The sequence below is a fragment of the Pelmatolapia mariae genome, linkage group LG13 (assembly GCF_036321145.2).
Source record: "Pelmatolapia mariae isolate MD_Pm_ZW linkage group LG13, Pm_UMD_F_2, whole genome shotgun sequence".
Classification (NCBI taxonomy): Eukaryota; Metazoa; Chordata; class Actinopteri; order Cichliformes; family Cichlidae; genus Pelmatolapia; species Pelmatolapia mariae.
In genome coordinates this window covers 21,638,942-21,666,718 of record NC_086238.1, presented here as the reverse complement: position 1 = coordinate 21,666,718, position 27,777 = coordinate 21,638,942, and the positions used below count along the sequence as shown (strand labels likewise).

The 27,777-nt window shown below is 41.7% G+C and overlaps 1 protein-coding gene across 2 annotated transcripts; it reads left to right on the top strand.

The window, feature by feature from the left end:
* The first annotated feature begins 168 nt into the window (after window positions 1-168).
* xpo1b (exportin 1 (CRM1 homolog, yeast) b) lies at window positions 169-27,483 on the top strand. 2 transcript variants are annotated; one of them, XM_063491230.1, is made up of 25 exons: window positions 169-561; window positions 2,009-2,140; window positions 2,373-2,474; window positions 6,490-6,562; window positions 7,920-7,981; window positions 10,146-10,190; window positions 11,854-12,035; window positions 15,109-15,157; window positions 15,262-15,381; window positions 15,511-15,639; window positions 15,729-15,887; window positions 16,014-16,211; window positions 19,044-19,182; window positions 20,297-20,478; window positions 20,611-20,767; window positions 20,883-21,046; window positions 21,173-21,307; window positions 21,395-21,578; window positions 22,261-22,367; window positions 22,799-22,993; window positions 23,620-23,788; window positions 24,055-24,189; window positions 24,736-24,895; window positions 24,984-25,080; window positions 26,035-27,483. In XM_063491230.1, the coding sequence occupies exons 2-25, from the start codon at window positions 2,015-2,017 to the stop codon at window positions 26,179-26,181; spliced, it is 3,216 nt and encodes a 1,071-aa protein (XP_063347300.1). In that variant the 5' UTR covers window positions 169-561; window positions 2,009-2,014; the 3' UTR covers window positions 26,182-27,483. The 2 variants fall into 2 exon arrangements, with proteins under 2 accessions (XP_063347300.1, XP_063347301.1); XM_063491231.1 differs by lacking the exons at window positions 169-561; window positions 2,009-2,140 and adding an exon at window positions 7,377-7,425 and having other exon boundaries at window positions 2,369-2,474.
* The last annotated feature ends 294 nt before the right edge of the window (window positions 27,484-27,777 follow it).

The window sequence follows — 27,777 nt, the reverse complement described above, 5'->3', positions numbered from 1 at the left end:
TCCGGGCGGAGTAGTCGCGTGGGCGCTTGTGCGAATTGAAATAAACTGACAGGTCGATCCTTCAATGGGACGCCAAGTAGGAAGTCTTCGCCAGAGACACAGCCAATCACAGCGCGGCCTGGGCGTAACCTAAGTCCAAACTTTACGCGGCGCCATCGGCTGAAAACTAAACCGAGATGGAATCTCCCAGTCTGAACCGGTTTCAACCGGTTGCGAGTTAGTTGCTTGAGAGGAGAGAAGAGAGGAGGCGCAGGCACACAACCTCTATACCACCCTGCTGGAAAATTATTAGAGTAAAGAATAAATTAGTGAATCAAGGTTTACTTAGTTTCGTAAAATGTATCGGAGTAACAGATTGTTAGGTCTACTGTGATAGTAGTTTTGGAATCCACATCAGTGGTTCTTACCAGCCAGACATCATTCACTACTGGAGCTGGAGATAGTCAACGCTGCAGAGATAGGAAATCTTTTCTAATCATCAGATACTCTGAAGTACTCAAAGTACCTAGTAGCTTTTTTTTGGCAAACGCCACTCTTTTCAGTCAGAGCCTCGGATATTAGGTAGGTAACTGGGGTGAAGTACGAACCTGCCATGCTGTGATTAACGTGTCTTGGCTTTACCCTTTATAGAGAATAAAATGCATTTTTGTGTGCACATTAACCTGTGTTATCTTGTAATTTGCCTTGAAGCTCATGTAACGACATGCTAATTCAGAATGCAATGGCATCAGTGGGGATAACCAAATAGCCATCGACTGTCCGCTAGCTAGCATTTGTCACTTAAAAATAAGCTAACGCTGGCTGTCAGAGAAAGTGTTGTAACTTTACCGAACTAAACGCATAACCAGGCTACCTCTTTTGACGTTACGTGCGACGCTGCAGACGAGCACCAAACAGCGTGAGATTAAATCCGTGCCTCTCCCACCGAGGCAGCATCACTCGTGTACGTGATGCGAGCGGATGTCGAGTTGATGTTGCTAGGTGCTAAACGGCGTCAGTATTAACTTTACCGTACTGTACCGGAAAATGGCCCATAACCGTTTCTAGTCTTTGGAGTAGAGTCGCAGCAAGAAGCGCTAACTTCTCTAAACAGCGGTGACGACACAGCGAGTAAAATTTATGTATGAGCGCCCTCCGTCCCTGGTATCCTCGGTGGGAGTGGTTGGAGTGAGCAGTGAGGGAGCACATGTGTGGGGTGAATCCTAGTGGCTGGTTAATGTGTGCGGGAGACGCGCTTGTGCTCTCTCTCTTTTTTTTTTTTTGTTAATTAGCGGGTGGTGCCACTAGGTAGACGTGGTTGTAAGATGCGTTTGTTGTTTTTTAACTGTTGCTGCCAGTCATTCGCGGTGTGCTCGGTGTTTTACAGACGTAAACAACGTGACGTCGGATAGTATATGCGGCACGTGGCTCATTTAATGATACTAATGCAGTTGTAGAAATGAGTGCTTGGTTAGTGAAACAACGCAGGCACCATGGACGGATTAAAAGCCTGCTTGTAACTGTGTCTGAGTCAGCTGTTAAGTTGTTTGTTTAAAGCAAAAGCGCAGTGTCATTGACTTCGGCTTTCTGAATAGTGCACTCATCTGTTTACGGATCAATACTGGCCTGTTTTTTTTTTGAAAGATAACGTGGCGCTGTAACTCTCTTTCTCTAATAAAAGGTTCGGAATTATACTGAGATTGATATTGAGTTAATTTGGCTTTTGCTGCTCGAGTCCCTGGGCTCCTGGTGTAAACCAGAGCACTATGTCCAGCATTTTCAGCCAGTTTGAAGTTTCCTAAACTGAGTCCAGCAAAGGAACCAGGAGATTTCCTGTACTTTTTGAACATGACAGGCATGTGACACCATGAGCCTAATATCTTAAAATGACAGCTCAGTGGTTGGTCTAGCAGATGTTTGTTACACGGTCAGCTGTTAAGAATGGTTTCTAAACACACAGTTCACATGACTTTGTCTGTTAAATGCGTTCTGTGCACTCATGACCCCCGCCCCCCTGTCCTTGTTGCAGAGCTCTATGCCAGCAGTTATGACAATGTTAGCAGACCATGCAGCACAGCAGCTGCTGGACTTCAACCAGAAACTGGATATCAATCTGCTGGATAATGTGGTGAACTGTCTGTATCATGGGGTAGGACCACAGGTATGTTATCCTTTTCTCTCTCTCTCTCGATTTCTCTCTCTCTCTCTACACCATATCTGAAAGAAGCTGCTTGTAAATTTCTTCTTTTAAGTTCCACTTTACATTCACCTGAGAGTAACACATTGACTTTTTGTAAGACAGACAATGTTGACTTTACTGTTGCGTTTTCCTTGCAGTTCTTTTCATATCACCTCAGTGTTAATTCTAAAGTGTTATCCTCATCGATTTACAGCAAAGAATGGCACAAGAAGTGTTGACACACTTAAAAGAGCACCCAGATGCCTGGACGAGAGTGGATACCATCCTTGAGTTCTCCCAGAACATGAACACCAAAGTAAGCTAACTCTTACCCGCAAAATGCTGCTGAAAGGAAACTTACATGTACTTTGAGGAAGAAGTATTTTTAGCCAGCACGCAAAACAACATAAAAGCTTCGCCCTACCTCACAGTGGTTAGCCTATACCATGCTTTCATTTATATAAAAGATACTTTGTAGTGGATCTTTTTGTTGGAAGCAGCTTTATGCACTTGCAGTGTTTGTCTCATGCCCTAACTGCTGAGCTATGCAGGACCCCTGTCCTTCTGAATTCTGTTGGATCTGAACCTAGCAGACAAACAATAGAGGCTTTCTGTCATCTTACTGTTGTATTATTAAAATGTACTTCTCTAAATACAACTATCGTAAAACTCCATGCATGCCAATCCTGTTTGTGTGGTAATATAAAGGGTTATGAAAGATGGTTAAAGTAACTTTCCACACGCATCCTGCTAATAATTAACATTTACATAGATGTAAAGTGTATTTGGCATTTCTGCTTATGTGGTTGTATGTTTTTTTGATTTAAGAAAACAGAATGAATCTTGGTAACTATTTAAAGATTTGGGTCTTGTGTGTTTTCTAGGACATCTGTTTGCAAGTGTATGTTGTGCTACTTCTGCATGGTGGTACTGCTAGTTAAGCAACCAGTTGTGAATGGTAAACGTCTGACTTTGTAACCATTCAGATGTCAAAGATTTACAGATGAATTGTGCTGTTAAAGCCAGTACATATCCATAATCAAAGAATAATATTTACATGGTATGAATTAATTGAAGTGCAAATCATACACAACTTCCTCAAAGTAATGTTGATACTTGTTTTTCATTTGTATTTTATTTATTTTTGCTTGCTTGTAAGACTGCTTTTAATACTGACATTCAATACTAATCTGAGTTCTTGATGTATCAATATCACTTTAAAATTCATAAATTTGCCAAATAAATAGGGATAATTGGGGAAACAAGGTAAACACCTCTTGAATCCTGCATTCTATCTTCAGTGATAAGTTTGAAAAATGCCCAGTTTCAAAGCACTTTGGGTGTCTGCCTTTTTTTTGTTTGTTTGTTTTTTTTAATTAACTACAGTAGCTATATTTGAAATTGTCATGATTTCAAGTTGTGACTTTTTGATATTAATCACAATGTTCCATTATGTTTATGGCTTGTAATAGGAAGAGAAGGGGTGTGTCATCCTGTGCATCATGACACAGCTAGGCTTTGACGGCAGGCCTCCACAAGGTCTACCCTTTTTAAATTCCCTTTGACTGAATTCTGTTCATCCGTTTTTATTGCATCTGTTTCATTGGACAGAGGGTGGGTGCAGGCTGCAGTCAGTAGGATCTATCGTAAAGAGACACTTTAAAAGATTTAATTTCAACTGTAGGGATCATGGCACTGTTCCCACCTCGCTCTCATGCTTTTCCTTTTTTTCTTTTTTCTTTTTTTAAACGGTACAGCTGAGTTCTCTAGTCATGGCCTCTTCTTAAGATGCACTTCTGTGAGCTGAAATGTTGCAAGGCATTTGGCAGTTTCCTACTTGTAATTTCTCTCTTCTTACCTTGCGCAGTGGTTTGTGTAGTCCGGTAATTAAAGGTGAAATAAAACACGGCAGAATTTAATGCAGCGCTCCAGGTGACACCTGCGAGTGGTGTACAGTCAGCTTGTTATAAGGAGCTTTCACCTTTAATCTTCCAGCATCCATTGTTTGTAGCACACTGTTAATCTTGCTTTAATAACATCCTGTAATACAAGTCATTTCTTACTACTATTTTTTTTTTTCTTCTTCTTCTTCTTCTTTTTTTTTAATTTATTGACTCATGGTCTCAAGTGATGATCCCTACAGTTGAAACAGTCAGTTGAAGTAACATCAGATCATAAACTAACCTGGATTAACAAATTATATTTTTATTTCTTTATGCTTCACAAGTAAGTGATTTAAATTAGTGTAATCTGTGGTGGTCCTGCTGTTCTTTATGACACACCAGGTAAAGTTGAGTTTACGTTAGAAATGAAGCATTGTAAAGAAAATGGACTAGAGTTTAGGGTTGGGTATCGACAACATGATACTGTTGTTATTTTATTTTTTTTATCTTTTTGTAGCTAGGTTGGTGCTTCACTTCCTTAAATTCTGGTTATTATAAAGAAACGACCTTTAAAGGCAAGAACACCTAAACAGGGGATAAAATTTTGTATTTCATAGCGGTATGTGGCTTTAGTTTTTTGTGAACATGCTGCCCCTGGGAAAATAACAAAAAATTCAGATGTTGAAAATACTGCAATTTTAAAGGGCTTTCAGTCCAAAAAAAAATCTCTGCTTTAAAATAAGGGAAAACATGTATGTCTCTGTTGGATGGCCACATGTTGCTTCAGGCATCAGTGAAATGTGAAATTTGATCCACGAGATACAGTTTGAAAAATGCAACTGATTTTGATGGATTGTCAGTCTGAAGGAGTTCCAATGTTATGAGGTAGTTCTGGCAAGTTATTGCATGAGCTGTAATTATATTTTTCATAGGAACAGAGACAAACCTTTGGTATTACAAAAAGTGTAAAATAAATGTGTGTTTGTATATATTTGATATCGGCAGCATTTTCAGCTAAAACTGCTTATTTGTTGCTTGGGTTTTGTTCCTTTTTTCTTTTTTTAATTGCAGGAACTAGAGAAAAAAACAGATTGACTTCATACAAGTAATGACAGAGTTGTGAACCTGAGAAAATGGCATGCCTTTACTGAAAGAGTGGTTATGTAGAATTGTGAGCAACCTAGACAGACACAGTGTTTACACAGACTGTTAGTATCGAGGAGTTATCAAGGTTTGATGGTTGTTAACGTTGGCATTGTTGTGATACTTTTAACAGGTATGAAAAATAGCCACAAAGTATATATACATAAATTCTTCCTCAGTATGTATGAGCTTATATTGAACCTCTGTTTTATTTCACTGTAGCGATTGGCTGATATGACCCATTTTCCGATGTGTCAGTATCCTTTGATGAATAAAAATGTAAAAACTAAAAGAAAATGAGGTGAGAGAAACACCCTTCAAACATGTTAAGAGTGATGTTGCATAGTTTGCCCACCAGTGGGTGCTCTGCAGCCTCCCTGTTGGCAAACACAACAACCAGCTGATCTGAGCAAAAATAAATTTGATTTTTATATTTTGTGTGTCTGAGGTGGGGAAAAGAAGGCTATTGTCCAATATCTAATTTTTTGGTCAGGCTCTAACTAAAATGTTGCTCTTGCTAGTTGGCAGCAGAAACGCTGGTTGTATTTTTAGGATATCCGGTCCTATCGACCCCAGAGCGGGTTTTCCTCCCTGAAAAGAACAGCAGTCAGAAAGGTAATATGAGTTCTGCAGTGGAAACCTGTACAGTTGTCCAGTTGCCTCAGAACATCCCACAGACTCCTGTGGTGGGTACTTGTATGATGCATGCTCCACCTTTAATGTAGACTGAAGCACAGTGGGCTCAGAATTTGCTTTAAGGGGTCTTAAAGCACAATCAGTTTAAGGGACAAAAGAAACCTGTAGCAATTATGCACTTGAACAAATTGTCCTTTAAAAACAGTTCTCGATGCCCAACCCTACAAGGTCCATGTAGCCTAGAGAGAAGCGTTTAAACCTTGTTATGTCTTCTAGGCCATTTGACTCCCTTTTGAAGCAATCTGTGACAAAGCTGGTTAATGGGTTGCCTTTTTTCTTTCTTTTTCTCTCTTTTTTTTTTTTTTTTTTTTTTTCCTTTTTTTGTGTCTGGTGTGATGCTGAGAATAACAGCAGGGCTTCTGCAGTGTTCCAGCATAATGCTGCTTGTACAAATATATATATATATTTTAAAAAAAAAACTACTGTTGAAAGTGTTGCACACTACAAAATCTGCATGAAATGTGGTTCAGTGCAATCTAGTTTAGAAATGCAAGTTATTACAGACTGGTCCACTTCATACTGTTTTTGGATTAAAGGTGGGCACTTCTTATTGTTGGATGCTGTCATAACAGCTTTGTCCTAATGCTGCTTCTTCCTTGCGTGTTACAGTACTATGCTCTCCAAATTCTGGAAACGGTTATCAAAACCAGATGGAAGATTCTTCCCAGGAATCAGTGTGAAGGTAAAAGTTTCTTTTGTGGAAAAATTCCTGAAACATTTATTCCCATGGTGTTAGTGTGTTTCGTTTTTGTTTAGTTTTTTTCTTTGTAAATGTGACGTGCGGTTGCCATGTTGAGGAGTATTCCCCCACTAAGCATGCTGGTTTGTTTTCTGCTCGACTGACTCGAACTGGCTACTCAGAAAGGTTGGATTCTGCATTTGAGCAGTCGTTTTAGAGAGGAAACAAGGAAAACACCCCAGCACTATTTTGTTTTTAATGCTTTGTGAGGGAAATTTTTTGAGAGGAAACAAAGTTGTTACTGCTGTCTAGCCTTACATTATTCTGATGGGATATGTTGTTGTTTCTAAAATCAATGACAGATTGTGTGTGTTGCTTTGAGCCAGTTTTTCCACATTGTACCCATGGAGGAATGAGGGATGGGTTAATGGAGTGGGGTAATCGCTGTCAGTTATATTTTCAAAATGTTTATTGATAATTTTAAACATTACACGAAGTTGTTGACAAGGTAAATATGCGTATGAACCTATATAAAGTGTTGCAGTGTTATCAGTATATGGCTATTGGTTCTTAATGTTCAGCCTTTAATTATTGCCTAATTGCCAATTGGACACATCAGCATTAGCACATAGCAGAGGTCTCAACACAGTGGAACAGAATTTATTTAGAAAAAAATTTCAGAGGAGAAAGCAGTGATAATGAAATAAATTTGATAATCATGTGCAAATCAGATGATTCTGCCTCCCTCCATTCTTCTATAATTTTGCTCAAAATTAATTTTTTCATTGACCTAAGACTTACCTGCTTCTGACCGTAGATGCCTGAATTTTGTTCAAGTGGCAAACCCAGTGCAGGGCGACTGGCAAGTATGTCTTTTCCCCCCTTGTGTCAGAGTATTGCCTTGTTTTCGGCTCCTCTCACCACACCAAAACACACATTTTCGTAGTCAGCTGCAGTCTAGAGAGAAATGCGAGGGAGCTGAAAACGCATTTTAAAGATGCTCTGCTCACTTTGACAATCTTGAATGTCTGTGAAAACACGTGGGGGAAAATGGAACTTCCACTGAACCGACCAAAGGGTTTTGTCCTGTGAAAGTTCAGTGGCAGTTGCAGCTTACGTCCACGTGTTTATAAACTGGCTTTGCAACAGTGTGTGTATATGGAGAACCACACCTTTTTTTTTCTACAGTACAAATGTGGGATATGATTGGCAGATTCAGCTAGTTATGAGCCCGCAGATTGTGTTAGGGTTACTGACTAATGTGCTCCAGGCAACTCGTCATGTCAGGATGTGCTGATGAACGCATTTTTATTGGTGCATGCTAACGGACATCTTCTGATATTCTCTGTGTATTTGCCAGGTATAAAAAAGTATGTTGTTGGGCTCATTATCAAGACTTCATCTGATGCATCAAGTGTAGAGGTGAGTAAACTTTATATTTTATAAATAGGTTGTATTCTTGGGGTAATAGTACGTGATGGAACAAAAAAAAAAAAGTTCCCACTTTGTTGCATCACCTCTTCCGTTAAAAACACCCTGTAAGAGTTGGAGAATTTGGTTTCCCATTCTCGTAACTGGATTTCAAATAGTCAGTAGTTCAGGACTGCCTGTGTCACATCTTTGTTTCCATAATGCTCCAGATGTTTTGAGTGGGTCACAGGTCTGGGATGTGCCCATGTGTCCACGAGCAATTTCCCATTTTGATTCAGATCGCAGTATAGTTTTCCACTTCCCATCAGTCTGTCTTAAATGAGCTCAGGCCTGGAGAAGAGCTTTTTGTTCTTCTTTAAATAACATTTTATTTGTATTTGTGAATGCATTGATGAACCGTATTCATAGTAATTTCTACAGCAGTGCAGTGCTGTCTGAGGACCCAAAGTCCATGGCTGTTAAACATTGGAGTCTTATCTCTTATGTGCAGAGATTTGTCTGGATTCTGTGAATCTTTTAATTGCTCCCAGGTTCTTTACAATTGGGCAATTTGCCCATTCAGTCAAGAACAAGGTGGTGAGACCCTCCCCATCGTAAAGTTGGAGAGATCCTGCCTGCGGTGCGTTTTTTGTACTCAGTAATGTTACAAATTAGCTTAAAAGCAAAGAAGTTCCACCAGATTTTTGTTTGATTGTTTGAGTTTCTTTTGTAAAGAGTTTTGTCCACGTTTTCAGGATTTTGGAAGCATGTCACTGGGAAATTTTAAATGGGTATATATTAAAAATCATAAACAGGCTTTCTCATGCCGGTGTTTAATATGGCTCTTTTATTATTTGCAGTTCAGCAAAGGGTTTAAATGATTAAAGTTTACATTTTACACAACCTCCCTGTGGTTTAAGGAAAAGTCAGACATATTAGAAGATTCACTTTAAAAACACAAAGCTAGAACACAGTTTTGGTGTCAGGGTAACAATTTATAACCTCGTCAATGTTAAAAAAATTTTGCACAAACAGCCTCTTGTTCCCTCTCTCGTTATTTGTGTCCATGTTTTATTGCAGCAGCACTTTAAACAGGCAGGTTAGTAGGGCAGCCATGACTTAAGCTGCTAAGAGTGCTGTGTAATTCAGAACAACTATGGTGACTTCAGCAGCTTTTCTCACTGTTTCAGCCATTGTGAGCACTCAAGCAGTTAAAAGGCTGGAGTTGTTAAATGTTTTAAACTTAAACTGACAGCAAGCTTTTCTGGTGTTCATCTGGAGAATGCAGTGTTTTTCTCATAAGTACAGAGATTGATACGTGAAAATATGACATGCTGGCCTAGCTTTAAGGTTTTTAAGTCCAATGAAGCTTGATTTTTCTTGGTGGTTGTATTGCTGTTATAAAAACAGCAAGAAAGGGGGGTAAATTGAAAGGTAACTGCAGGGAAAATGTAAAATTTTGTTTTAGATTTGATTAATGGAAAGGATTTGTGCTTTGTAAATGTTCCTTAAATGATTTTAAATGTGAAGTCAGAAGAGCCAGACGGTGAACACGGTTAAATACTTGTTTGCTTTAACAAGAGGTTAGCTGAGGAGAAGAAGACAACATAAAAATGAAGGAGTGCAGATGCCACCTACAACAAACTGATGTCTAGTTAGTATTTAACTTCCTGCTGAGCAAGCAACTTTCCAGCCGTGTTTCAGGTGTTTGCATCATTCTCAAGTATGTAACTCTACAAAACATGATATATTTATCAAGTTTATTAAGGTTATTAAACCAACCAGATACACCAGACTGGAGGTTTTGTGAGGGGATTTTCCAAAAGAGCACTCAAAAAGAATAATTTCAGTGAGCTTTAAAAACCATAACTCTCCATTATAGAAATGACTATTTGTGTCTAGCGTACTTTACTGCAGGTTATAATTGTAGGATAAATTCAATTCTTGGTGTTTACTTTCAAATACACATGACCAGCCTCGACATTTCTGTTACAAACACCTGTGACTTTATCTCGTGGGTGAAACCCAGCCTTTACTAATTTTATATAAAATGTCAAACATCAACATGTTCATGCATTTTCTCTTGTTATACCTTACCTTTTCATGATGTGTTTAAAGGATATGGTTGTGTAACTGAAACGTGTTCCTTGACTTACTTCTTTTTATTTCTTTTTAGAAAGAGAAGGTGTACATTGGCAAGCTGAACATGATCCTTGTTCAGGTAAGAGTTGCTTGGGTTCATTTTTGGACCTACTCAGTCCTTTGTGGGGGATGTTTTCTCTTCATTTTGCGTTGTTACTGTTAGTTTACTGAATGAAAAATGTGGCCTGTCTATTGTCTGTGTGCGTGCGTGCGCTTAGATGTGTCTGAGCTGCATGTGGTAAATGTTTTCTATTTGCAAAACAATATCAGAGAATCCAAGAATTGTTAAAACAAAGGATTTGATTGTGCACTTTCAGCCACAGGTTTTGTTTTCATTTCAGACCTGTTAAATACCTAACTATATCAAACATATAGTATTGGTTACACTGTAAATAATAAAGTGTGCGTTACTTTTCTTTTAAATCTATCAGTATTATCTTTACAGAGCCTCAGTAACACTGAGAAACACTTCATTGTGTTTATAACTGTGATGTTAACCCTCAGCGTTCATGTGGGTGAATAGTAGAGAGGGATAAAGAAAGTGTCAGCAAACAGTTTCCAAGAAGCTATTCACTCTGACAGCAGTAGCGTACATCAGAGCAGAGATTCACTTGTAGCTAGCTACGTGTATTGTACTCATTGCCTGGAGCATGGTAGAGCCACTGAGTCACAGAGTACTATGATATGTACTATACAGTCTGATTCAGAGCAGTATATACAGTAAAGATAACACAGCAAATGTCATAATTTTCACTGGAGACCATGTTACAGGTCCATGAGCAAAGTGGTTCTTGCTACCAAAGACACAGTGCTTTGTTAATGTCTAATAAACAAGTGGGCGTGTATTATTGACTATTATCGACTCCTAAATGGTAAAATTCTGGGTGTCGTTATATGAAGCAGTAAATCTAAAAACGCTGGGTTTGAACCTTATGTTTTTGCCTCAGTGCTTCTCTTTTGCAGTGGTGCTTTTTAACCTGAAGATGTCACTCTTAATTGGAAGATCTGGCTCAAAAAACATCAGTGTCATTAAAAAGGGACATCAGTACTACTTGAATGTCTCAGCCGAGGCAAACGATGCTTAGAAAGTGACTGTGACCTTGTGATAATAAAGGATATCATCTCGAAGAGTGTGGCAGAAAAATGGATGTATGTGTCTGTATGGAAACATACAAATTAGTTAAAAACTGGCAAAGTGGAAATCATCATGGAGCTGTTGATGGCAGCATCCTTAATTCAGCAAGGCACTGAAATCTGTAAATGCAGAGTTGTAGAAATATCAGGACCATGAGACCAACAACTTAGACCTCAGTGCTTCTAAATGTGCAACGTGACATTTTTCCCATGTTTTTGCGTTTGATGTATGTGTGAGCGAAGGAGCGAGAGGCAGAGATTGGTTCACTGACTTCACAAGTGACTTTGCATTAATGCCAGTGAGAATGAGTCACCGCTTACGTCATTTGAGCTAACGTTGTTTTGGCCTGGAGGGGCCGAAGAGCTCCAGATTCCACGTTCATCGTCAGGAGGCTGGTTAAAATGGTTATGTTCAATATGGACAATTAAGTATGGAGTTTAACAAAAACAGCTTTGTCTTCATTACGGGATGCTTGTAAAAGAAGCAATGTATTTGACTTGAGACTGATGGGGAGTTGCAGTTTGATCTCGGTTTTTTCTTCAGATTACACATTCTTCTCAGTGTGTGCCATCTCTCACTAACATGTCTGTGTCCTCTACGTCTGCAGATCCTGAAGCAGGAGTGGCCCAAGCACTGGCCCACCTTCATCAGTGACATTGTGGGGGCGAGTCGTACCAGCGAGAGCCTCTGTCAGAACAACATGGTCATTCTGAAGCTGCTCAGCGAGGAGGTGTTTGACTTCTCTAGTGGCCAAATGACCCAGGTCAAGGCCAAACACCTAAAAGACAGGTCAGTTTTGAGAGCATGGATGCCAAAATGTCTTTGATCATCACCCCCAACATACCTTAGCATAGGAAAGCTTTTCTATAGAAGGTTCACACCGAAATCAATCAAATCAACTTTTTAAAGAATTCAGTCCTGCAACTTTGTGTTGCCACATTATTTCAGAGGCTCATGAAACACGATGTCTTTGTGCTGGCATTTGAAAATGGATTTCACTTTAAGATGAAATGTGGCTCCATGTTATCAATCAGTAATGTCAGGGCAATAAGGTTGTTATACAGTTTCTTTTATATTATTAATATGCAGTTGTGTACTTGCCTGAAAATTCTGCTGTGGGAAAAAAAAACAGATCAAATAAACATATTGATTTTTTTTTTTATGAATATTCCTCATATCTAAAGATGTGGGTTGATTGTTTAGCACAGTTGACTGTTGTTGATGTTTAATAGCCATCCATCCATCCATCCATCTTCTTCCGCTTTATCCGGGGCCGGGTCGCGGAGGCTGCAGCTTGAGCAGAGAAGCCCAGACCTCCCTCTCCCCAGCCACCTCCTCTAGCTTATCCGGGGGAACACCAAGGCGTTCCCAGGTCAGCCGAGAGATATAATCCCTCCAGCGTGTTCTGGGTCTGCCCCGGGTCTCCTCCCACTGGGACATGCCCGGAACACCTCGCCCAGGAGGCATCCTTGTCAGATATCCGAACCACCTCAGCTGGCTCCTTTCGATGTGGAGGAGCAGCGGCTCTACTCTGAGCCCCTCCCAAATGGCTGAACTTCTCACCCTATCTCTAAGGGAGACGCCAGCCACCCTTCGGAGGAAGCTCATTTCCGCCGCTTGTATCCGCCATCTCGTTCTTTCGGTCACTACCCACAGCTCGTGGCCGTAAGTGAGGGTAGGGACGTAGATCGACTGGTAAATGAGAGCTTTGCTTTTACGCTCAGCTCTCTCTTCACCACGACGGACCGGTGCAGCGTCCACAGCACCAATCCGCCTGTCGATCTCTGGCTCCCATCACTCGCGAACAAGACCCCGAGATACTTTAACTCCTCCACTTGGGGCAGGAACTCATCCCCAACCCGGAGTGGGCACTCCACCCTTTTCCGGCTGAGAACCATGGCCTCAGATTTGGAGGTGCTGATCCTCATTCCCACTGCATCACACTCGGCTGCGAACCGTTCCAGTGCGAGCTGGAGGCCATCACCCGATGAAGCCAACAGAACCATATCATCCGCGAAAAGCAGAGATGAGATTCTGAGGCCACCGAAGTGAAAGCCCTCCGCCACTTGGCTGCGCCTAGAAATCCTGTCCATAAAAACTATGAACAGAATCAGTGACAAAGGGCACCCCTGGCGGAGCCCATCACCCACCAGGAACGAGTCTGACTTATTGCCAGCAATGCGAACCAAGCTCTTGCAACGGTTGTATAGGGATCGAATGGCCCGTAGCAATGGGCCAGACACCCCATACTCCCGTAGTACCTCCCACAGGAGGTATGCCTTCTCCAAGTCCACAAAACACATGTAGACTGGTTGGGCAAACTCCCATGCGCCTCAAGTATCCTTGAGAGGATAAAGAGCTGGTCCAGTGTTCTGCGACCAGGACGAAAACCACATTGTTCCTCCTGTATCTGAGGTTCGACTAGCAGACGAACTCTCCTTTCCAGCACCCTGGCATAGACTTTCCCAGGGAGGCTGAGGAGTGTGATTCCCCCTGTAGTTGGAACACACCCTCCGGTCCCCCTTCTTAAAAATGGGGACCACCACCCTGGTCTGCCAGTCCAGGGGTACTGCCCCTGATCTCCACGCAACATTGTAGAGGCATGTCAGCCAGGACAGCCCTACAACGTCCAGAGCCTTCAGGAACTCCGGGCAGACCTCATCCACACCAGGGGCTATGCCACCAAGGAGTTGTGTAACTGCCTCAGTGACCTCGTGTGCCACATGCACTTATGGACACTCTTATGTTCGAACAAGGTGTTTGTTATGGCCAAACTGTGATTTGCACAGAAGTCCAATAACAAAACACCGCTCAGGTTCAGATCAGGGAGGCCGTTCCTGAAACATGAAGCTTGTGTGATTGGGAGCTTCATGTTTTATTGTTTCCTCATCCAAAGAATCCGAAATATGTCCACTGGGGCTGAAGTCATTTTAGATTTTAGATATTTTGTTTTGTTTTTTTTCTCTTCAGATGACTAAAGAAGGTCATCCCGACTGACTGTTTGGAACTACATTCAATGACAAATGAGGCTTATTATGTTTAGACTCGTTGCAGTTGAATTTACCAAGTCTAGTATAACTAAACAAGCTGTAAACCACTAAATCTGACTAAACACTTAATACACTGCTACCCAGGAATACCGTGTCACACGATACACACAAACGCCAAAGGAAAAGATATTGATAGAATATTAAAACCATCTTTTATTTCCTTCCTTTATATGCACTCACTTTATTTTAATGCCATCTTAAAGCCTTTAATGTATTTTCTCAAAACTTCCCTGTTCTGCTGTCACCAGACGTCAGAGTGTAGCCATTTTCTTACATGGCCTGGTTCCCTGAGTTTTTCTGGAAGTCACCCAACATCACCTAGTGCATTTACTATTGGCCAGTTGGGCATCGTGTGTGGTACCTCCTACACAGTCTGTCTAGGCAGCACCCTCCACTAAACTACAGTGTTTTTCCAGTGGTGCAACTGTGTCTGAAGCAAACCATGTCCCATTGTGTGCTACATGTGAGGAAGGACAAATGTGAGAAATATTAACTAGACTCTCCTGAACTGGCCCAAAGTTCATGTGTGAAAACTGCTGCATGAGACGGGTCGAGTGTAGAACCGGAGAGAGGGGGAGAAGAGAGGGCAGTGTTACTTGAGTAGGTGGCAACTTGTTAGCTGCTGTCAGTGCAGCAAAACCTTTTAAACGGTGTTAGTTTGAAACCAAACATGAACAGACATAAAGTGATCAAAAGAAACGAACCACGGTTATTTACATTGTTTCAGGGCACAGGTTGTACATGAAACTTTCAGATTTGCCTTTCATTATCAGTGTCAGATGCTGTTTAACATGTTGTTTGTTTTCTTTCAGCATGTGCAATGAATTCTCCCAGATATTCCAGCTGTGTCAGTTTGTTATGGTATGCATTCATCTTTTTCCTTGTATCGTACATTCTTTTTTATCATCGGTTACACACCAGTGTTTGTTCTTCAGCTGATTTTTGTGTTGCTGTGTGCACCTCAGGAGAATTCCCAGAATGCCCCCCTGGTCCATGCCACCCTGGAGACACTTCTGCGTTTTCTCAACTGGATTCCTCTGGGATACATCTTTGAAACCAAACTGATCAGCACATTGGTGTATAAGGTGCGGCCGCAAAGACCCACACAACACACAAAGATGCAGATTTGTGTGATTATTTAAAATATTCGATGATGTGCATAAAATCAATTGATAATGGATATTTAATATATATATATTTTTTATTTTAAACAGTTCTTGAACGTGCCGATGTTTCGTAACGTGACGTTGAAGTGCCTGACAGAAATTGCGGGCGTGAGTGTCAGCCAGTACGAGGAGCAGTTTGTTACCCTCTTCACGCTGACCATGTGTCAGCTCAAACAGGTGGGTTACCCGGTGACATCTGACAAAGCTACACTGACACGTTGCTCGGTTTGAGACTCTTAGATGAATTTTAACTCTAATCTGTTCAGATGCTGCCTCTGAACACCAACATTCGGCTGGCCTACGCCAACGGGAAAGATGACGAGCAAAACTTCATCCAGAACCTCAGTCTGTTCCTGTGTACTTTCCTTAAAGAGCACGGGCAACTCATTGAGAAGAGGCTCAACCTCAGAGAGACATTAATGGAGGTAAGGGAAGCACGATATTCTGTATTTTGTTGTTGCTCTACATAGGAGGAGGACACAGGAGAAGATTATGGTAATTATTAGCTAACATGTTCACGTTACGTTACAACTCCCCTGGTTCTCCTTCAGGCCCTCCACTACATGCTGCTGGTGTCAGAGGTGGAAGAGACTGAGATCTTCAAAATCTGCCTGGAGTATTGGAATCACTTGGCCGCTGAGCTCTACAGAGAGAGTCCCTTTTCCACATCCACATCCCCTCTGCTGTCTGGCAACCAGCACTTTGACGTGCCTCCACGGAGACAGCTCTATCTACCCGTTCTCTCCAAGGTACTGCATAGAACAAGATGCAGGGCTCGCAAAATCGCTAGCCCGACGTCCCGGGGCTAGCGATTTTTCCAGTCGGGCTACCAGAATCTATCCCTGCCCTGCCCGTCGGGCTATCATAGGAAGGAAAATATATGTCAATGCTTTTGCATTCTTTCGGAAATGTAGCTGGGTAAATATGTCATTGGCATCGGTGAGCCACTGTCAATATGTGACTAGGGCTGCTCAATTAATCGAATCTTAATCTAAATTACGATCTGGGCTTTCAACGATCATTAAAAATGACCGAGCCGATTATTAGCACCTCCCTCGCGCTTTACTCTCGCCCTGCTCTGTGTGGCAAATCGAGCGCACCTCTCTGCGTTTCAAACACAAGGCACAACAATTAAGAGGAGCTAACAGAGGGAAGCTCGGAAAGCTAAGCAGAAGTTATTTGGAGAGGAGAGTGACTGCCGTTGGTTGAAAAGAGAGGTAAAAAAAACCCTTCAGTGGTGTGGAAACATTATGGGTTCGCGGAGTCAGACGTGGATCAAGTAGACATAGTGTGTAAACTTTGGTGTCGTAGCTGCACCACAGAGCGACATGGCAAAGTTCACTAAACATAGATGTTTACATTTTATTTTTTATATTGCAAACATTTGCACTGTTATCAGTATTTGCACACTATTTTATACTATTTTTGACAATCTTTAAAGCCATTATTCAATACATTGTTATTGTTAAATAAATATCATCAAATAATCGAGATCTCAATTTCAGTGAAAATAATCGTGATTATCATTTTTGCCATAATCGAGCAGCCCTATATGTGACATATTGAAATCGCATTTGAATTTGCGCTTGTTTTTTGCTTTCACTTTGCAATCGCGCGAACTGTGTATAGAGAGCGACAGTACTGATTGGTGAGTGACGATAATTTGCGCACCAATTCCTCTGACATCGTCTTATCAATCGTTAGTTTACTATCAAACATGACAAGTGAAATCTCCCGCAGGAAGCTTAAACATGTGAGAGGTTGATCGCGCAGAGAATCGCTGAGCGTTATGTGAGTGCGTGTGTAAAGGCAGCAGGATATATATTTTAGTTCTGCTGAGCCAAATAAGACCGGTCAGGGTGAAGAAGTGACAGCCAAAGAAAAGCTTACCACAAAACAGAAAAGTTATGACAAATCAGACTATAAGGCAAAAAGAAAGTGCAGCTTTATGGTTTCATGGACAAAAGAATTTCTGTGGCTGGAATATGACAAGCTAAATAACCAGGGGTGCACATAAGTGGTCCGCAGGTGCGCATTCGCTGTCAAAATAAAATACGCGCACAAGATAAGAAGTTGCAACGCGTGTTTGCGTCCATAAGATTTTCTGGAGGAGGACAGACATTTGTTTAGAACTCTTAAAGATGTCGAAGAAGCTCCTTTAAGCAATTACTTTGGTGTTTCTCCACCTCCAAAGAAATGTCAGATGGAGTCCGAACCGCAAAAGAAGCGCGTATTCTAGGAAAAGTGGTTGCAGGAGGTGAGCTGGCTTTAAACAAATGATGAATGCACAGAGATTTGGTGCAGAATGTGCCATGAAAATCCCACTCTAGCGGACAAAAACAGTGCCTTTTATATGGACGCAAACGCGCGTTGCAACTTCTTATCTGGTGCGCGTCTTTTATTGTGACAGCGAATGCGCACATGCGGACCACTTATGTGCACCCGTGTAAATAACATAATGTTCTGCCGGGTGTGTTGTTGGTTTCCCTCGATTTCTGAGTCGACAAGTGCCTTTGTTACTGGGACCAGTAATTTTAAGAAAGGCCCCCATTAGAACCCATGAGAAATGCAAGAAATGGATTATTGCTCAGTCTGTAAATAACATACTAAAAATCAACCTGAAAAATCTGTTTAGAACAGCCTACTATGTTGGAAAGAGTGAACTACCACTGGCAAAATTTAGCAGTCTTTGCAAACTTCAAAAAGCAAATGGCCTAGATCTTGGTTCCACTTGCCTCTTACCCGTGACTCCAGTGGAAATTTCAAATTCAGGATCTGACACAGACTGATTCCTGTTGTACACAGTTCTTACAAGTTCATAGAAATATCTGTTCAATTACAACCAAGTATTTGAGTTGATGATTGTAATTTTTATACAATATTGTAATTTGTGTTTCAACAATTTTTTGATTAATGTTTTGTTTCCGTTACAATATTATACATTAAAGTATAATATTGTAACGGAAACAAAACAGGAAACAAAACATAAAAAAAATTGCTCCCTTTTTTATTCGGGCTACTTAAATTTATTTTGGGCTACCAAAAACTGAAGAGTCCCTGCCCGAAGGGCTACCAGGGATTTTGAAATTTTGCGAGCCCTGAGATGGTATTTATTCATACCACATACATGATCGCAGAGCCCCATGATTGAAGTTGAGTTTATAAATGCAGACTCTTCTTTAAGGAGCATGTCTTACGTTTATAGTGAAGATGACACAGAGGTTGCTGAAGTGTTTCCAGTTTGTGGAACCTGAAGCGTCTCAGCTCGCAGTCATACTAGAAAGACTTGGCTCAGGCCAGCGACAGGTGGCTGCTTCAGAGCTGCCAAAAGAGATGCTGGTTACAGTGTTACTGAAAATCAGCAGCTACTAAAGTAATACAAACATTTTTTTTTCTACTTGATGATATTTTACATTCCATATGTGTGAAATGTGACTATAACCGGGAGACAAACCACTTGTATCGTCCTTTTACATTTATGAGAACACAAGCTAAGCTATATTTTCCTGTGTGTGTGAAAGGCAGGTGTTTTGATGTGTGTACTTACTGACAGGTTTTTTTTTTTTAATCTGGTGTAACAGGTGCGTCTGCTGATGGTAAGTCGGATGGCCAAGCCAGAGGAGGTCCTGGTGGTGGAGAATGATCAGGGGGAGGTGGTCAGGGAGTTCATGAAGGACACAGATTCCATCAATCTCTACAAGAATATGAGGGAGACCCTTGGTATGACTTAATGAGAGCTTCTAATATTTTATATCCTTAAGCTTGATTTATAGTACTGTGTTAAATCTGCAGCATAATCTACGCCGCAGCAGTTGTGTCTCTGCTTGCTAGTAAAATCCTGTGTAAACGTGGTATAATGATTAGCAAAATAAGATTTTGCTAATGCAGGTACATGCTGGTTGCTTGTTTTAAAGCTCGAATAATCTGTGTAAAGGCTCGATTGCTTCTGAGTTCTTTTTGGGGGGGTTTTCTTTTTCTTGCATTTTGATGTAGCAGTGGTATGATACTATTAGCTTGAACTGAATGTGATTGTCTCAGTTTACCCTGGTGATAGCAGACCAGTGCAACTCAGCAGCACACAAGTACAAATGCAAATGATGACGACGCTACTGCGACGTAGGCTCTGCGGGGATTCAACACAGGACTGTAAATCAAGCTTTAAACTGTCTTTTTTTTCTAGGCCACTTGTCTTAAGAAGCAGTGTTTAACTGATCATAACCACAAGAGGTCATATTTTTGAATAGATCTTAATTAATGCATCCATCCAGTGGCTTCATCATTATTAAGCAGCTGGATTTGTATTTACTGATCAGACACATCCTCCAACAGGTTAGGCGAGTTGTTCTCAGCACCACTGTAATATTTAAATATTGTAGGAGAATCGGGCGGCACTGTGGCTCAGTGGTTAGCACTGCCGGCTGGCTGGGGCCTTTCTGTGCGTCTGCGTGGATTTCCTCCGGGTGCTCTGGTTTTCCCCCACAGATCCAAAGAAATGCAGGTTAGATCGATTGGAAGCTCGTAGACTGGCAAAAGGATAAGCTGTTTAAATAATGGATGGATGTAGGGAAAGCTTTAGCTTTGACTGTAGAACTGACTGACTATAAATTTACATTTGACTAAATTGGCTTGATCAGTGTCACTCATCACACAGGCGTCAGTGTTTTTTAGGGAAAATTCATTCTGCCATTTCTTCTCATATATGTTTGTTTCTTTTTTTGTTGTTTTTATCCCTCTGTCTCTGTCTTGGTTCTGAACTGTGTCTCTGTAGTTTTAACTCTTAATTTAGCAGAAACTGTACTGTACTCTGATACACATTTGCTCTACTGTCCTGCAGTGTACCTGACTCACTTGGATTATGCGGACACAGAACGCATAATGACAGAGAAGCTTCACAACCAGGTAAATGGTACTGAATGGTCCTGGAAGAACCTCAACACACTGTGCTGGGCCATTGGATCCATCAGTGGGGCTATGCACGAGGAGGATGAGAAGAGGTTCCTTGTTACTGTCATTAAGGTATTGATGTGTCTGTGTATTTAGGTTTAGGTGACAGCAGTCCCTCACTCATACTTGTGCCTCATATTAATTATTGTCTCACCCATAAGGTTTAACATTAAGCCTAAGTGAATCCTTTGGTGTTTGCTTCAGGATCTGCTGGGTCTCTGTGAGCAGAAGCGAGGAAAAGACAACAAGGCCATCATCGCCTCTAACATCATGTACATTGTTGGCCAGTACCCTCGTTTTCTTAGAGCCCACTGGAAGTTCCTCAAAACTGTTGTGAACAAGCTCTTTGAGTTCATGCATGGTGAGCTGGAGTATTTTTATTTGTTGAACTCCCTCTTTGCATCTATTTCAGGCAGATGGATGAATAGATGGATACAGCTCTAATGCATTTTTATTTTTCTGTCCTGCCCTCACAGAGACCCATGATGGAGTTCAGGACATGGCGTGCGACACCTTCATTAAGATTGCCCAGAAGTGTCGGCGCCACTTTATCCAGGTGCAGGTGGGAGAGGTGATGCCCTTCATCGATGAGATCCTCAACAACATTAACACGATCATCTGTGACCTTCAGCCTCAGCAGGTCATTAAGTGTTCTTACCCACAGAAATCCATCAGAGAGAGGCACAGCTGTCTCTTATTTGCCCAGTTGAGTGTCTGTGCTGACTGTTTTGTTTGTTTGTGTGTGTGTGTGTGTGTGTACGTACAGGTGCACACATTTTATGAGGCAGTAGGGTACATGATTGGGGCACAGACCGACCAGGCTGTTCAGGAGCACCTGATAGAGAAATATATGCTGCTGCCCAATCAAGTGTGGGACAGTATCATCCAGCAGGCCACCAAGGTAAGATGGTGTATCACCGTTTATTCACATTTCAGAGACACACAAGCTGTTTGTTAATAGCTCTTCTGCTCCTCTTCTGTCCATCAGAACGTGGACATCTTGAAGGACCCAGAAACCGTCAAACAGCTGGGCAGCATTCTTAAGACCAACGTCAGGGCCTGCAAGGCAGTGGGACACCCCTTTGTTATCCAGCTGGGACGGATTTACCTTGACATGCTCAACGTGTACAAGTGCCTCAGCGAGAACATCTCTGCTGCCATTCAGACAAACGGTAAGACCGGCACATTTGTTTTCATCGTGCAGCAGACTGTCACAGTTGCATGGTGGTCACTGCAGACAGATGGTTGTAAACATGCTTACTGTCATGCTACTGTCAGAGCAGTGAGGTTATAGCTGTTCTGTAAGCAGCACACAAACGGAGTTGATTTTCAGAGGTTTATACTGTTTATTTTACTTTTATAGTGTTCATCACACTCCAATCAGGGTTAAGTCAATGTGGTAGATGAGATGAATATCAGCCACTGTTTCAGATAATTGACATCTTATTTGCTGATACCAGTCATCGAGAAGAATAGGGGCCAGTGTTTAGCTGATAAATGGGTGCAGCGCTAGTATAATATTTAATGATCTGTAATTATATCATACTTCTTCATTCCAGCCATTTTTCTAGCAGACTTCTGTTCTCTACCAAACCAAGTGGGCTCTTAGTCAGCTACAAAGTCTTTTCTCTCTTTTTTTTGCATTACAGTAATTAAGGTAATTCTACGTGTCAGATATGTGTTATGTAACATGGGATGGGTTTCATTGGCACAAAAAGCTGAGATTTGAGAGGTGTGCAGTGCACATTAAGTTTAGTGAGAGCTACACATTTAGACCCAGCTGCTATGTGTGATACTTTTTTTTTTTCCATCCTCATTAAGAAGTCGCATGTTCTGCTAATGCCTGTGTTGCAGGTGAGATGGTGACAAAGCAGCCACTGATCCGGAGTATGAGAACAGTGAAACGGGAGACTCTGAAGCTGATCTCAGGCTGGGTCAGCCGATCAAACGACCCACAGATGGTGAGAAAGGCGCTCACATATGTCACTGCTGAAGGAGACAAACCCAGTTGGGGCTTTATATTGACAAAGAATGAAGGAAGAAAGCTGCTGTACTAAAAATGCTGATGATATCAGAAGTGATATATTTACACTCTTGTGTCCTCCTGAGTTACTCCTACTGTAGCAGCCAGTGGAACAGCTGACTGTGGAACAGCTTTTGAACAATCCAGTTGGTATTTTTAGATCAGACACAAAGATTTTGTTCCCCTGTGGCAGACTTTTCTGCCCCCCTCTGTGTTTGCATCTGCACAACCCTTTAATATTCACAGTTTGTCACTGTGCTGAGGAGTTGGTCACCTTTCATAGTTTTATTTAAAGCATGTCTGCTCAGGTTTTTGTGCGTCCCTCAAAGCTTTCTTTGCTGACGCCTCTTGTTGTTGTTGTTGTTTCAGGTTGGTGAGAACTTTGTTCCCCCCCTGCTGGATGCCGTCCTCATTGACTACCAACGCAATGTCCCTGCCGCCCGTGAGCCTGAAGTCCTCAGCACCATGGCAACTATTGTCAACAAGCTGGGGGGGCACATCACCAGCGAGATACCCCAGATCTTTGATGCCGTCTTTGAGTGCACTCTAAACATGATCAACAAGGTACGACCCAGTGAGCCGCTGACGCATCATATGTGGATATTTGTTTTTAAATCTTTCCTGCACACGTGACCGAGACAGCAGTCTTTGTCTTTCTGTTTATCAAGTGGCCGGCTGTCTGTTCAACTGTTAGTAGTTATCAGCAGCTCTTTTATTACTGAGAGTAGTGAGTAAACACCTCAGTCATCAAATCAGCAGCTTTCATTTGCATTGGGATAAGCAATCTACCATGCGGCCTTCACTCCAGTGTGTAAATCACTGGACTGATAATTACATTCATGCACGTCATCATTGTTGATAGAAAACAAAAAATCTATTTAACTGCAGCACTGCATTGGTTTTAGTCACTATCTGACAGAGTTTCAGTTAAGTGCTTGTGTTCTGCAGGAAAAAAATGAAAATCTTAAAATTCAGTCGGCTTCAGCTGTTGTTCACTCTGACCTGAGCCTCTGTTTCCACTCCAAAATACAACTGGGACCCATCAGGTGCCTCTCAGAAACTAAAAACCTGCAGCAGTGTGAGGCCAGATTTAAGTTAGACTGCTGATACGTTATTTCATGTGTAGGATTATGATATAACTTGGCTTGTAGATTTAAATTTTTCATCATCTGTTTGTATGTTTGTACCAGAACTTTGAGGAGTATCCAGAGCACAGGACCCACTTCTTCTACCTGCTCCAAGCTGTAAACTCGCACTGCTTTCCCGCATTCCTCGCCATCCCTCCAGCCCAGTTTAAACTAGTGCTGGACTCTATCATCTGGGCCTTTAAGCACACCATGAGGAATGTGGCTGACACTGGTAAGGGCACAGAGATGAGTACACTAAGATGTTTATGCTCTTATTGACCAACAACATCTTAAATACTGATAATGGGAAAACCCACTGTGGGATCCACAGGCAGAAACGTGACATGAAGGTGCACTGTGATCCTTTTCACACTGAAACAGACGTGCATCAGAACAGCGACATCACTGTGCAACCCGGCTTTTAACAATAAGCTGCTGTGGTCTTTGAAGGATGTGCAACTATAATTTTGTGTTGTTTTGTGTCTTGTTGCTGCTCAGGTCTGCAGATTCTGTACACCTTGCTGCAGAATGTGGCCCAGGAGGAGGCAGCCGCTCAAAGTTTCTACCAGACATATTTCTGCGATATCCTGCAGCACATTTTCTCTGTGGTCACTGACACATCGCACACTGCTGGTGAGCTCACACACAATTGATGCCGTTCAGTTGTTTGAATCTGCAGTCGTCCAAATGATATTTATACTTTCAAAAACTGTTGGCGTCTGCTGTGCAGGTCAGATGAACATGTTTATGTTAAAATCATTGGCTCAGATCACAGTAAGGCTGTAGTAGTTCAGTACAACCTTTTAAAGGCACTAGTTTGAAAAATGGAAGTGACTTCTTGCTTAAAAGATCACACATTACTCAGTACTGATTTATTTAGGAGTTGATTGTAGTGTTGAATCTTCCTGGTGATGGGATCAAAAACATTTTTAAAAAGACACATTCATTATCTGAACTGGATTAAAGTCACTAAACCAGGCCAGGTAATATTAACACCTCCCCCAGAGAACTAAATCAATTTGAATGTGGCTTTACAAAGATGAGGGAATTAGGGAAAGACGATGGATTCATTTTCTGTGTGTGTGTGTGTGTGTGTGTGTGTGTGTGTGTGTGTGTGTGTGTGTGTGTGTGTGTGTGTGTGTGTGTGTGTGTGTGTGTGTGTGTGTGTGTGTTCTGCAGGCCTGACGATGCACGCGTCCATCCTGGCCTACATGTTCAACCTGGTGGAGGAGGGGAAGATCACTGCAGCGCTGAACCCCGCCAGCCCCACCAACAACCAGGTGTTCATCCAGGAATATGTGGCCAACCTGCTTAAGACTGCCTTCCCCCACCTACAGGAGTGAGTGTGAACATTACGCATATAATCTCTGCTGGAGTGAATCTGTTTTTCAGTCGATGCTTACGTGTGTGTGTGTTTTGTCTGTCAGTGCTCAGGTGAAGGTGTTTGTGACAGGGCTGTTCAGCTTAAACCAGGACATTCCTGCCTTCAAGGAGCATCTGAGGGACTTCCTCGTCCAGATAAAGGTGAGCTCGTCAGACTGTAGCAACTTTGATTGGAGGTGTATTAAGTAGTCCTTTCTGTGTTGAGGAGGTACACAAAGTGTAAGTTGTTAGACTGAGTGTATCTCAGTAGTGTATTTGAGCTGAAGCACATGGAGCCTGTCCCTCTATGGAAGCTTTGTCTCTCCTTATCACTGACTACATAGCTAACTGCTTAGCTGTTGTTTCCACAAATAACACTTTCCTGCCACTTCATGGTCAGGCGGCCATGACTATATGGAAGGTTTGTGGGTGCTGTTGGAAACAGTCAGTGTTGTGTCATGTGTCCTGATTGGTCTGATTATTATTGTTATTATTTATATGATTATTTTTTTGTTGTTTATTTTTGTGCACTGAAGTTGACATTTAGGTGGTAATTATGACGTCAGTAAATCAAATACTGTTAAACCAATTGCTGAGGCCAAGCATGTTGGTTTTTTTTTGTTTGTTTGTTTGTTTTTTGTCCAAGAGGGCGAAAAGAAATGAAAGGGAATATCTGAATGATGGGCATTCCAAGAAGCCCAACCAATCAGCCAATCAGATCTTTTGTTTGTGAGCAGCAGCCAATCAGAAGGAAGTTATCTCAAAGAAAGGAAAAGTGAGCTGAACTGCTCATGCAAAGCTCTAAGAATATAAAAATGTAGAAATGCTGGAAATGAGCCTAATACATGCTTTTAAATGACTTTTTATTAAAAAGCATGTGCATGCTAACCCTGTTACAAATAAAAGCCCATCATTTGGAAGAGTGAGTTCAATTACCAGCACCCATAGTGAGTATTTGATCCCTCACTCCTGTCCAAATGGGGGTTTAGTAGTGTTGCATTTAATTGAGCAGTCTAACAGTAAAAAATTAGGATCTCGGTCGCTGTGGTAGAAAAGCAGCATGGCTTTCAAACCTTGTAGCTAACAGCAGCTTTCTGTGATTGTGTCGCTGTTCAGGAGTTTGCAGGTGAGGACACCTCGGACCTTTTCCTGGAGGAGAGGGAGGCGTCACTCCGACAGGCCCAGGAGGAGAAACACAAGATCCAGATGTCGGTGCCCGGCATCCTGAATCCTCACGAGATCCCAGAGGAGATGTGTGACTGAGCGTCTGCTCAGTCTAACTGTACAGTACTCCAAACTTAACCCTAACCACAGCAAACGCAACAAAACCCAAGAGAGGCACTTGAGTGTGGTGGGAGGCCGTGGGCCATCCCATTGGATGTTTGTTGACCAAAATAATGCCAATACTCTGTAAATGATTACCGCATCACCCTGTGGTCCTTTTTACATGATCTGCGTTTTCTATGGAGACTTTTTGTGTAATAACTTTCCAAAACTGTTAATCTAGCTTACGTTCTGTTGGTCTCTGGCCCTTCTCAGACCTGCATGATGAAGTTATAACGATTAGGACAAGTTAACCATGTTGTTTTGGATCAGTTTCCGTCACTTCCCTGGTTCTGTTTCCTAGTTCTTCCCTCTTTCCCATCTCTTTGTTTATATATAGATCTATTCTACACCCAGTGTGGGCAGGGGTGGGCGGGGGTGTTGTGAAAATCGGCCCATGTGTTGAGTTGGCATAGAAGCTTCTAGACCCGTGGTGTGACAGAAAGTGGTCTTTTAGAGGCGCACGCACCGCTTGTTTGGTGCCCCACGGCATTGTGGGAGAATGTGAATCTAATGGAAAATGAATGAAGGCTGAGAGACGCTGCTCGTGCAGCAGCATCTTGTTGCTCATGACTTTCTGCTTCACCCAAAAAACTGAGCTGCTGCTGCTGCTGCCAGCGTGAGGTTTTTTTTTCAGGGAAAGCAAAAGCGAATATGTGCATATCATCCCAATTGTATAGCATCTTTAATACCATGGGAACATTTTTTTCCTCTTATTCTGTTATTTCTTTTTGTTGTGGGTGTGTGCGCGTGTGTGCTGTCGCCTAGTCGACATCAGCGTTTTGTTTTCCTCTAAGAGGATTGTTGCTCATTTGTGAGCCTTCATTAATGGGATGTTTTAAGGAAGTGGCGGAGGTATTTATGGGCTCTTTGGTTGGTTGCATCTTTATAACAACTCCTGTTTAACTCAGATGGCTTTGGAGATTTTGAATTGTACTAATTTAGATTGTTTACCATGCAGTAGTGCTTCAAGACACTACCTTTAGAGCAAAATGAGAAATAAACCTGGGTTTACATTTAATTTTGTATTTTTGCATTTTTCATTTGTAACTGTTTGAGTTTTGTCCAAATAAAGGCTTCTTTTTTTTTTGTCCAGAGAGTAAATGAATTGCCAGTGAGTTTAATTAGGAAGAATGTATAAATCCAAATAAGCATCCAATCTCTAATGGCAGATTTCCCTTCTCAAGGTGTTACATTTGTTGTGAACTTTTTGAACCGATTAAAGGTGAGAATTTTATAATCCTGCCTTCGCTCAGATCTCTTCATTCCACAGCAGAGACTCGAGTTTTATATGAGCAGATATTGTTTGTGTCTGAAGACTTCACAGTGTTGGCCTTGATCAATACCGAGTAAGAATGCAGTCTTTATCGTGTTACGATACAGCAGGCTTTTTCTGTTGAATTTTAAGTCATCGCTGCCATAGCTGACTAAACTCTAAACCTAACCTAACATTGTAACATACAGCCTTTGTTAGTGAGAGCTTTACTCACTAGCTTTTTCTTGTGTCAACAGTTGAACAATGACACTGACGTTGTG